Here is a 12763-nt window from a genome sequence, read left to right as displayed (position 1 = left end):
ATGCTTAAAATGTAAGTCAAAATATTATTAAAACAGTAGCTAATAGCGTTTGTTAGTAATAATGCATTTATGATCAAACACAAAAACACACATTTTTAAGTAACATTGATATATTATCGATATTACCAAAAAAATGCTTTTTCCTACTATGCCAGGTTGATACATAAATAGGAGTTTAGAAATAACTCTGATAGTGTCAGTATCTTTAACTTTTGTACTTTTAAGCATTGTTAATGACATTAATGTCAATTCTTTTTTATTTTGTCTTCGGTTTCACACCACTTATGTATGATCCTCATAAATATGGTGTTGTCTGTTAAACAGAACCAAAATGTAGACAAACAATTGGGTCATCTGTTAAATTTTGTTTCTTACATTTCAGCAGCAAGTTTTCCATTGACTGCTCTAATGATAAAGAAAAATGAAAATCTCACCATAACTTCCCAATATCATTGCTAGCACATGTGTGAAGACATTAATCCTTATCTATGTTACAAAATTAAGTCAACTAAGTTAGGTCAGTGTACAGCCATCTCAGTAATTACTGTAGGTTTTTCATATCCATACTACTCTCCTTCTGCCTGTGGTGTGTGTCCTCATCAGGATCACCTGCACCGACTTAAATGGGGCAGTGTGAGGGCCTGACAACTAGAGCACCCACTTAATAAGCTATGTGAATTTAAAAGCAAAGGTTTAGTCTCACCATATGCTGTTGTAAATTTCACAGGCCTTGTCTCCTTTCAGCCTTGGACTCCTCCCCCTTAGTTCAGTTCTTTTAGAGTTGTTGATGTCGTAAACCCAGAGATGGGAGAAGGAAAGATAAAATGTAGGCCATTGTCTCTCTCTTTCTTATAACACCCTCCCTTTTTTGAGGATTACCCCCAACTGGGATGCAAACAACAAGTAGTCTCTTGTGTATATGAGGGCTGAACCATCTCTCTGATGAAATGCAAATTTCCTGTTTACACCTTCTTGTTGCTGAAGAATGACTGCTTAAGATGGTGATCACTCTAACACCTGGCTGGGGTGCTAGTTTGTCTTTGTCTCTGAAAAACTGGTTTGGACCTGCCTTTCTAACTCTGGAACATGATACAATAGAAACTTATAACTTTACATACAATGTTGATACACATATTTTAGCAGGACAATAATGTTCAGCAGATTATAAGGCATACTTTGTATAAAATTTATCATAGTCATGTGAAAGTGATGACCATCATGGTATAGACCGCCACAACCAGTTCCTTGAATCACTTAGCATCTCAGCATTGTAAGTTTGCTCAAGCCCACAACTTCCCTTCCTGCATTTTTCACAGCTTCCAAGAGCACGCAAACTGACCTGAAATTTTGTATCAAATAGTCCATCTTGCTTGCATATTTTAAGATAGTAAAGACATCATGTGATTTAAAGGCTTTATCTGTTATTTTAAGGGGTTTGGTATGGAGTCTCTTTTTTTGAGAGATCTCCCAATAGGAGAGTACTTAGCTTAGGAAGACACACTTGTGTTCTATCTAGATGGAAGTGAACTGGAGTAAAGTTTATGTTTCTAATCCTAGTCCTATACATATCTCATGCAGGGGCATAGGTTTTATGCACAAACCATATTTTATAAAGAGAAGTTTTACAAGCCTATAGATGGCCTATTTTCTGTATTACTGCATCTGAAGAACAGAGCTGAAGTCTCTCGAAAGCTTATGCCTGCAAATATTAAATTTGTTAGTCTTTAAAGTGCCACAGAACTCTTGTTATTAATGTCTGCATTAATGCTGAACCCAGCAAATCCGTAGTTCATGTGTTGTGCATCAGAGGGCCTGGTGTTTACATTTGGGATTCAAAACTATGTGATGAAAAAATAGAAGCATGTTGCAATGTTTCTGCCAAGTAAGTTTTCCAGTGCCAAAGCATCTAATGATTTTGTCTTTTGTAAATCATTGATGGACTAAAACTTACCGCTCTGATGGTAACATGTCACATAGTATTATTCGTTGTAAATCACAGCAGTGATTAACTTTCTGAAAGTGCATCTTCCACCAAATATAGGGGCATTAAACAAATCTACAGTAATAATCAACACCTTAATTTTTTCACTAATTGCAAACCTATTTCACATGATTTTAAATAGGGAATAAACATTTCAAAAAAATTTTTACTTAATTGCTTCACTCACATCAAGCTTTGAACTTGGTACAGAATGCACTGTACATCTCAGCTCTGTGTTTCTTGGAAAGAAGAAAGGTAGAATCAGAAAATGGGGAAAAAAGTTCCACTATTAGTTGGAAAAGCTGGAATTTTTGACTTTGATATTAACAATTTTTTTCCAGATAATCTTAATGATTGATTCACAGTCAAAGGAATAGCAATGTCTTGTACTTTAACACTGATAGAAAGAAATTGTTCATCTGCATATATGTTTAAGCCCACTGTGGCAGCTATTCACCCACAGATGTGCAAGGATTTATGCTGGTAATGTCTGTTGGTACTAAAGTTATGAAAGACAATACCTCCTCTATTGATGGGAGAAGAGATTCCTTGGTGTCTCATTCTTTCATATCATAGTGACAGCAATCCATGGTTTTGCAATCCCAAAGCTAGATTACTGCCATGCACTCGGTTTGAGATTGACTTTGAAAAGGATTGTGAAACTTCAACCAGTGTGGAATGCAGTGGCTCAGCTGTTGGGTGAGGTGAGCTGCTATAATTCTAATGCTATGCACTGATTATCTATTTGCTTCTTGGGGCAATTCATAGTACTGGTTCTGACTTTTAAATCATTATACAACTTTGTCCTCATCAGCAGAGGGGGCGGGTATGATCCACTAGGTCACTCTTGTTGGGTCATTATGTAGCAGGCCACAGGCCCGTTTCACTGGAAAGCCTACACCTCTTGCACCCCCTTCCTTTGATGGTCTGCTAGAGTCAAATCAGAATGGCAGCACTTTACACTGGCATAAATGATGGCGTTAGGTGGGGACAACAGTGAATCAGATCCACTCTCTGGCAAGATTCAGTGTACAGTGTAAGGCCTGTTTGGTCAGACCTTTGACTCTTGCTGGTACACCATGTTAATAGCAAGGAGTAGAGAGGGAGGGATGAGGTCTATAAATAAACCTCTTAATCTGAAAACTTTATTGTCCTTGTTAATAGCTGTATGCAGTGATGGAAGGCACTTAGGCAATAAGCATCATTACATGTTTCTATCTAAATAATTATAATTCATTTTGGACTTTTATGTAACACCGTGGAATTAATTAGATTTTAATTGTTCTATATCAGGCACTAAGCAGAAACAAATGGAACAAACCATATTGTACTAGAATGATTACATCTTTAGATACATTGTGAACACACAGTGATTTATGTTTAGAGAAAGTCTTATTTGGACAAGAACCCAAGAAATTAAAGCAATCAGACTAGATAATATTTGCCTCACTTGAAGTCATCTAGTGAGTCATTTAGTGTGTCATTCACCATAATTATTAAAACAAAACAATCCAGAACATTCTTAAAAGTCCCTTGTAGTGATGACTGAAAGTAAACACGTAATACACCAAGCAGCAACTTGAGTGCATGTTTATTTTCCTTGCAAAAATGGCTGAGGATGATTATTGTTAGATGCTTTTAAGACCATTACAGTTTATGACAGAAGGATTTGTTTTTGTGTGTGCACAAGTGTGTATCTATAATTAGATAGTTTAGCAGCAATTTCCAGGACGTTTGCCAGAAATAAGAATAATAATTTTTAAAAAGGCACTATATTCATCCCTCGTGTAACTCCTTTAATTCCAAAACAGTGACACCAGGGAAAAAATTTGCCCACAAATCAGTTTATTCATTACAAAACAGCCAGATTGATTGGCACACCATCTCCATGTATAAAACCTATTCCAGAACTCTTTGTCACAGGTGAAATAAAGAGCTCCCACGATCCCAGATTAAACAGTTAGGGTACAGCCTTATTTTGATGTTTAGAGATTATTAATCAAAATTCGCTATGAATTGAAATGGAAATGCACATTGGGAAGGAGACCATAAAACCCCCTGAAAAACAGTGTAAAGGTTTGGCCTAAGATTAATAATTTATATGGTTGTTACTCAACAAAGAGTGTGTCCTTCGCAAATCACATATTTTACTCCTTCTAAATCTTTATGCAGGCTTCCATAATGTACTGGGCATTGCTATATTTTAAATAATATGTTTTTAAGGTGGACAAATAGTAAAATCATATCTCATATAACAATCAATGTAAAATGGCAAGAATCACTGGCAAAAGAGATACAGCTGCTGTTTTGAAATGTTGTTTTCTGACACGATAGAGTTTCTGAATATTTAACATTTTCCTCCCAAACGTTTGTTTATGTTGTAACCTCCTTTTGAATGAGAGGTTTTTTCAGTTTCTCTCACCTGTAGCTTTGAATGCTATGCGGTATATTATAATCTTGCTTAATATTTGTCTTTAAATTCAATTTTTGTTAGTTCTTTTTTTAAATCAAGCTAACGAATGAACTGTTTTATCCAGTCCACAAATTGTGTGACTCGAACATACACTCCAGGGCGTTGGGGCAGTGCACACTGATAGCCAAAGGATGTCACTCCTGCCAAAAGCCACCTGTTATTGTCTTGACACATCAGGGGCCCTCCCGAATCTCCCTGCAATATTAAAATTCAAGAGTTAAAAAACTGCTATCTATCTTAAAGTAACTTTGGATCTTCAAGATACTTTGTCCATGTGTATCCCACTTCTGGTGCACATGTTCCCGATATGCACAGAAGGGGATCCACATGGAGAAATACTCAAAGGAGAACACTATTTACTGATTTTATTTATCATAACGTGATCTTAAGCTCCTGAGTCAGACACTTGTCAGTCATGAATTGTATCAATCACAAAGCATAGTAGAACTCTTTGCATTAATGATTTTACTTATCACTTTGGGCTGTATCCTCTTATCCTGCACAAAGTTTGAGTAAATGGGCTTTGCACAGGGGACTTCTGCTGGGTCTGAGGGAATAAAATATTTCTCCCAAAGGCTGCAGAGCAGTTGCAGAAGCGCTCTCACTGTGACAGCAACCTACTGGCTGTAGCAGTGTCTGTGCTTGCTATATCCTTCCTAATTCATTGTTCTTTAGTCATTATTACAACACGGATCAGTTGCACTCTATATAATATTAAAGTCTTGCTCTGCCTTCTTCAGTGGGGCATACAGGAAAGCAAATAAAAGCAAAACAGGCAGGGAAAGCCCCAGAAGCTTAAGAAGTGGGAAGTGGAGCCAATCCAGTAGGTCCCCCCTTTTTTTTTTCTGGGAGTCTGCTGAAGCTCCCTGAAGGCAACTTCACTTGGTCTAGTTTTGCAGTTATGGGGCACAAGCCAGAAGCATCAAGGGTAGATCCAGTGAGAAGCACATTACATAGCATGCTCCCATTAGAACATGATGAAAATAGTCAGCAAAACCAGAGAGTTCATGCTGCTAGAAACAGACCTCAGTAGCATTCAGTGTTGCCTGCCTCCCCATAGAGAGGGAGTACATTGCAGGCCTAGCTACGGTGGACAATGGCTCCTTAGGAATCTACGCTGCTAGAGGGCAGTAAGATGATAAAAGAGCATCAGCATTAGCTTGTCACAGAGAAGGGCAGCCACTCCAAAATATTGAGTTTCCATTTCTTGGGTATCTATGGACTCTAAATGTTTGAAGGTAATGCCCCTTGACTGCTCTCCATCCATCTATCTAAGGTATTTCTTAGGTTTCTATCAGCTTAGTATTTAAGCCTCAGCACCTCACATTTCCACCCACAGACATCTCCTCCTCCTGAGAAGATTGCTCACCAGAAACTGTGTGAAATTCAATACGTGGAACTTCCAACTCCCTGTATCTCCCTCTAGTGATTTTTTTTTTTTAAATGGCAGGAAGGTCCCATCTGACCTTAAAGTCTATGAGGTACAAAATAGATTGTAATCTTTAAAACATGTATCTTGCTACAGTATGAAATATGTAAGGCGCTGAGTAGAAATTATATTCTGACAGTTAGTGGCTAGCTTTTAATGATCAGAGGACCAATCAGTGAGCTGTTTAGTAATTAGAAGTAGTATAATATTAGCAATGGAAATGGGTTGTTTTTACTTACCTGACAGGAATCTATTCCTCCTTCAGCATAGCCTGCACACATCATATTCTCAGTAATATTATATTCTGGCAGCTGTTGTTGGCATTTCTCATTTGTTATAAGAGGGACCTCTGCTTCTTGCAGTATGTTTGCAGGTGCACCTTATGAGAAAATATAGTATACACAACCATTCTGATCAAAATGCATTGCATAAACAACAGCCATCATTCTTAGGTATTCAGAAATTTCACTCTCATTACAGAGCACTATCAAGGGCCTGGGATACTACCTCATTACTTCAGTTTACACCAGCATGACCCCCACTAAAATGTATCGAAGAACTTATATGGCCTATATAATCATTACTGGAGTATCAGACTGCCTCACGATTATAAATGGATTTTGTTCTCTGTGAAGTAGAGAAATATTATTTCCATTTTCAGACGGGGGAATTGAGGCAGCAGCTTTATTATGTGCCTTGCCCAGAGACGTGGCTGAGTTAAGAGTTGAATTCAGGTCTCCTGAATCCCAGACCAGTGTGCTGCCTACTAGGCCACCCTTCCTCCTTAGTCACTGGAGTTATTCTGGTGTAAACAGTAGTGAATTACACCCTGTGCTCTTGTAATAGGGATCACTACTAAATTTTATTTTTCAAATAACTTAATGAAGACCATTAAAATAAATTAATATTATTATGCGTGGATCCAAGGGCTAATTAAAAATGTGGCTTGTACTATCCAGATTCTTTGAGTACACTGTATGGTTTTCAGTTGTTCAATTTAACCCCTTCCAGTAATTTATGTTAAATTCTCAGCCCTGGAAATTCAGCCTAGGATCCAATTGTCAAACTGCATTCTTTGCCGTATATGCATCATTACCAGTAATAAATATCCTGAAAGCTACATTCTGTCAGATTCCCCTGTGCAATCTCTTTTGTCCCAGGACAAAATTTGGCTCTGTTTGCGATAACAATCTCCGAAAAGTGGAAATCTGCTTTGTTATGAAGTACGATATAAATACATTTCTAGGTGTGTTCATTTTTAAATGGCAAATTTTATTTTAGGTGGGTTTATCGACAGACCGTTGGTTGCAGACTGAAATTTTGGCAAAAAATCTCAGGCAGGAGCAATTGTTCACTACATTTTAAAATAATCAGTTGGGACATTTTAAAATGTTCAGCACAGAAAACGTATGTTAGAAGTTTTTGTCACTAATTTGAATGGGTACATGGGGGCATGGCAGCATCTGTGTCTCAAACCTGGGTGTCCATCAGCAACCAAACTCCAACCCTCCATCTGGTAGCCTGCTAAGGCTTGCTTACCTCGGACCAGCTCCAGTTTGAGGCTCCGCCCCTGCAGTCCTATTGGCGGAATCCTGGAGCAGCTGATTGGCCTGCTAGCCCAGCAATTTATCCAAACAAATGGCTTACACCCTGCTTTGAACTGTGTGCCCTCCTACTCCTGCTCCTCTGGACTGATTTCCTGGCATCCTGACCCAGCGTGACTCCTGATTTGTGACTCTAACATTCAGTTTCTCTACTGCTTCTGACCCAGCCTGACTCCTGTCTTGTGACTGCAGAATCTGGCTCTGATTCCTAGGTCTAGCCGCTCATGACCTGACCATGACGGTTTGGGATCTTTGTTAAGAACAGACAAACAACCACAGAAATGTTAAGACCAAGTCTGAATTTCAGTCTTCTGTCTAAATTGAGCCTAAACATATTTTAATTTTTAAAAGTTTATCTAAACAGTCCTTCCTTGCTGAAGTCTTTCAGCAGCTGATGTACCTCTTCTTTTCTCCACGTCTGACGAGCTCATGGTGTGGCATATGAACTGCCTGGTGCTCATCCAAACTAAATAATCAGATTTTATGAAAATGTCCTTCATTTCCAGAGATGGGCTGGAACCAACTCCTTGCACCCCAATGCTTTTGAATTTTAAAAATCTGGCTCTGAATTTTTTCTCTTTCTGCATTCCCTGATATTTAGGGAAGATGAAATGAAGTGAAAGGCAGAATTTCAGCCTTAAATGTATGGAAACAAGGAAATGATGGACTTTTTTTTTTTTTTCATATGCAGAACTCCCCATTATATATAGGCAATGGGAGTTTTGCTGAAAAATCAGTGACAGTATATGACCCTTTTAGATTTCAGTTAGATCTTTAATGTTACAGCAGGTGGCTGAATGAATAGAGAACTGGACCAGGATACCTTGTTCTATTTGAGGCTTTGCACACACCTGCTGGGTGATACGGGCAAGTCACAGCTGTCACCATTCTGTGACCCAGTTTTCCCACTTGTAAAATGATGATAACAACAGTTCCTTTGTAAAGTGCTTTGAGAAATACTGATGAAAAATGCTATTTAAGATGGAGGCATTATTATTACATAAAAATTCAGCCCACTAATATGGACAGGCAGGTCACTTTGATTTCTGTTGTGTGCACACAATCAGAAACACAGTAACAAAAATGAAACTGAGTCACAGGGCGGTGATATGACAACTTCCCAAGGGATGTGAGATTTCCCATCACTTGAAATCTTTAAAACTTAAAATAGATAGATAAATACATCTATGACATCAAACAAAGCATTTTCCTCATTATTTTGTGTGGTATTTTTAAAAAGTGTGGCGACTCACCATCATTTATAGTACTACCCCAGCCGGCAATAGAGTAATTAATTCCTGTCAAAAACTGTTGATTTGCTTCTGGTAAGCAAATAGGCTGTATGTAATCTGTGAAAGAGAAATAATTATTTTCAACTTGTTTCCAGTATTCTGGTTGTTGTTAAAATGCACACTGATCCAAACCCTCCATTCCTTGCTCAGGCAAAATTCCGAAGAAGCGCGGGACTGAGTCCACAATAATTGGTTTTCTCAAGATTCCATCTAATTTATAAGGACAAGTCCAAGAATCCCACAAACCCCTTCATTACTGAGTAAAGTAAAGTTGATTAGTACACTTGGAATGAGCTCAAATTAATTCATACAGAGTAAATAAGTGTGTAAGAGAAGATTGATAGTCCTACCTGTATAATTCACTTTGAATTGAAGATGCATCATAGCTATGTCACTATTTTTTGTGCGTTTGTTATAGTGGGGATGTATGACAATTTGATCGATCTCCTGAATTACTGTCTGAGGATATGTCAGATTCCAAGTGGTATGCAAGCCGAGCACTGCTTTCCACTGAGATGGTATTAAATTCCTCCTAGAGTTTGCAATGAATATTCACAATTTATGATCAAATGAAGCACTTGAACAATTTGCCATGTATAATTTGTATTAATCTTTCCCCCTCAAGAATATATATATAATTCCTATTTTTTTTTCAGATTAAGTGGAATAGCATATTGTCATTTGAAAGTGCTTACGGTTTTCTGATAGCACTACTGGCCTAAAGTTTCATATCACAGAATTATCAAGTGATTTTTGATATTAAGTCAATAATACATTATTTATACAGGGTTGCTTGGACAATAGTGCAATTATGGAACCACCATTAATTATTATGACTCTAAGTGGCAATTCCCATGCAATTAACAATCATCCCACAGATAGAAAATTATGAGTATGATATACCTGGGAAATGGTAGACTGAGGATATATCTACACTGCAACTGGGAGATGTGACAGCAGCATATGTAGACAGACCCAAACTAGCTTTAATTTAGCTAGATCAAAACTGGCTCAAGTTACAACAGCAGTGAAACCACTAGATCAAATTTAGCTAGATCAAAGCTAGCTCAGGTATGTCAACACATGCTGTAATCGCACCTTCTGATTGCAGTGCAGACAGACCATTAGAAATTTGATTTCTTTAAAAATGTTTGACCTACATGTGAAAAAAACAATCTAGAAAAGCAGAAGTTAAAACTATTTGAATATAATAGAAACACAGCATTTAAGTGATGAAAATGTGGCAAGTTCATTCCTCTATAATCCATATTGATTGCTGAGCTGTATAGAGGTAGTAGATGATTTTAGTTATCTGGGATCATACATATCTAACCAAGGAGGCTGTTCTAAAGAAATTGGAAGAAGTTTAGAAATGGCTCACTCCGCAATGACTCCCTAACAAAAGTTTGGAAAAAAACATAGAATCTCAAAATGTACAAGGATTCAACTGGTGAAAAACTTAATTTTATCAACAGCAACCGAAGGATGTGAGTCATGGGAAATTAATGTTGCTGACGAAAACACTGAAGCCTTTGAAATACAGTGCCGGCAAAGACTTTTGCTTGTCTCCTGGATTCAAAAGATGAGGAATGCTTACATTAGAAGCATTGATGGAGGGCAGCAGACTGTTGTCAGAAATCAACAAGCACAAACTTATGTACTTTGGTCACATCAAGCACAGAGATGGAAATAACTTCGAGACAATTATCACGGGAGGAATGGTGACAGGTCATTGTAATAGGGTATAATCATTGAGAAGATGCAAAACTAGACTGTGTAGCAGATCACGGAAAGTCAACTGCTAAGCATTCAAAGCTAGCAATGGATAGAGAGGGCTTCAGTAAATTCTGCCATGATGTCATCAATATTCAGGCACGAATAAATGGATTTTACTAACTTACTTACCAGAGTGATAACTCTTCCATGATTTTTTAAATGCCATGTTTTCCTATTCTTGGTCCCCTTGAGAGCACTTTAATTTAATTGTAGACACAATGGTAACATATTGTAGAAAATATTTTAAAATATATGTCATCTCTTGACATTCTGGATAATGCACCATAGAGACTATTTGAGGTGATTTACACATCTATTCAGACAAATTGAGATTTATTCCAATTATGTACAGTAGTGTAAATCTTTATCAGTCTCTCATAGTGTATAGCAGAGAGTCATAATTACATAGGCAACACTAAATTTACCTTTATGAGATATGTCATTCCTTACTCTCACACTATTGGCAAAGCTCTGAGTGAGTAATGAAGACACCCAATTAATTACAAATAAAGTGCAAATGCTTGGTTAGGTATCATATATTTAAAGTATACAACCTTCTATTTTCAAAAAGGTGTCTCTTGATTTATATAGATTCCTTACTGGAGTCATTGAAATGTGGGGCTATTAAGAACTCCAAGAGCTGTGAACTGGACTCCATCTCTTATTAGGTGAATGAATAATTCAGAACATAATAATTAAATGATAGGCCAGTTTGGTACCTATCATGAATTTCAGGTTCTCCCTAGCCTGGTGCAGACTTCAGTGGTAATATAATTATTATAAAACTATTGTACATGAGGTTTAACCACAATCTTACTGCGAGATGGGGGTGAGAGAGAGAAAGAGAGATTAGGTGTTTGAAAAATCCTACAGAACTACCGCAAGTCCTCTACAGTTTCACTGATTAATTTTCCTTATACTTTCTATTTACTCTGGCTATTCTCCGTTTGAATGCAGTTTTGGTATTGGGTATGATGTTCAAGTACCTAATCTGAATTTTTTATCTGATAGCCCTTTTGGACCTCTAAATAATTCATTTTTCAAATATAAAAATAAACAATTAATTTGGCAAAACATTTGGCAAAAAGCATGAAAAAGTCATTTTCCTGAGGAAAAAATAATAGAATATTATTAGAAGCATTAACATAAGCCCTGATTCTGCAGTCAGATCCGTCACAACAAAAGAATATAGGACTGAAAGGGACATCCTGGGTCAGTAAGTCCAGTCCCCTGCCGTCAAAGGCAACCACATCATATATTCCCTTCCATAGGATCCATACCGTGAGATCCCTGTGAATATGTGGTTCCCCATTGACTTCAACGGGACTCTATGAGCATGTCTACTTTATGATAAAAAACCTGCCCGAGTCTCAGAGCCCAGATCAACTGACTTAAGCTTGCAGGACCCAGGCTGAGGGTCTAAAAATTGTAGTTTAGACTTCTCTCCTTGTGGGGTCTCAGAGTCTGGGCTCCAGTCCAAGGCTGAATGCTTACACTGCAATTTTATAGTCCTGCAGCCTGAGCCCTGTGAGCCTGTCAGCTGACCAGGGCCAGCCGTGGGCCGTTTATCATAGTGTAGACATACCCTATGTAGGAACAAGTGTTGCCCCATGCATCTCTGATTGACGGGCCAGGGCCATACTGTAATCCAGTTTTATGAACAGCCATCTTCCATCAGGATACATGTACATTTTGGGAGGGACAACATGGTTTATGTATTAACTTAAGGAGAAAGTAAACATTACCCATATACACAGTGTGCTGCTGAGACCAGCCATTCATCACTGATGAGGGAAGCACCGCATGTAGGTCTTGCTTTATAAAACAGTGAGACTACCCAAGGCCAAGCCCCTTCTTTGGCATCACTTCCACCAACAATCTTTGCACTGATCTGCTGAGTTATCAGTCGTTTTCCACACGCTAGAATTAGAAACGGAAGGGTGGGGGGAAGTCTGAAATTAATTTATGCCATTTTTCAAGATGTGCCCAAAATACAAAGTTCCAGTCTGGAACAGGATCTGATCTTTCCTAGAATTCTAGGGTGGTCAGATATCTGCTTTTTGTCTGCATCCATTGTAAGTTTAAGTCTAAAAACAACTGAAGACTATGAATATTCCTGCTTCTTTGTTAATATGAAAGTACAGTATATATTGCACTGCCAAAAGCTTTCAAACAATATACATGGACTTTATGGACTTAATAATTTGC

The 12763-nt window shown here is 37.9% G+C and overlaps 1 protein-coding gene across 1 annotated transcript in view; it reads right to left on the bottom strand.

The window, feature by feature from the left end:
• Positions 1–3556: 3556 nt before the first annotated feature.
• TMPRSS15 (transmembrane serine protease 15) overlaps positions 3557–12763 on the bottom strand; it is a 73247-nt gene continuing 64040 nt past the window's right edge. Inside the window, exons 22-26 of the mRNA XM_067542902.1 lie at positions 12301–12475; positions 9130–9311; positions 8741–8836; positions 6123–6262; positions 3557–4649 (exon numbers count right to left, since the gene is read on the bottom strand). Coding sequence (XP_067399003.1) covers positions 4494–4649; positions 6123–6262; positions 8741–8836; positions 9130–9311; positions 12301–12475 — 749 coding nt within the window. The 3' untranslated portion in view covers positions 3557–4493. The remainder of the gene's footprint in view (positions 4650–6122; positions 6263–8740; positions 8837–9129; positions 9312–12300; positions 12476–12763) is intronic.

This window comes from Emydura macquarii, unplaced genomic scaffold (assembly GCF_026122565.2).
Source record: "Emydura macquarii macquarii isolate MOO-44397 ecotype Brisbane River unplaced genomic scaffold, CSIRO-AGI_Emac_v2 contig_75, whole genome shotgun sequence".
Lineage (NCBI taxonomy): Eukaryota > Metazoa > Chordata > Testudines > Chelidae > Emydura > Emydura macquarii.
This window is presented reverse-complemented; position numbering and strand designations above follow the sequence as displayed.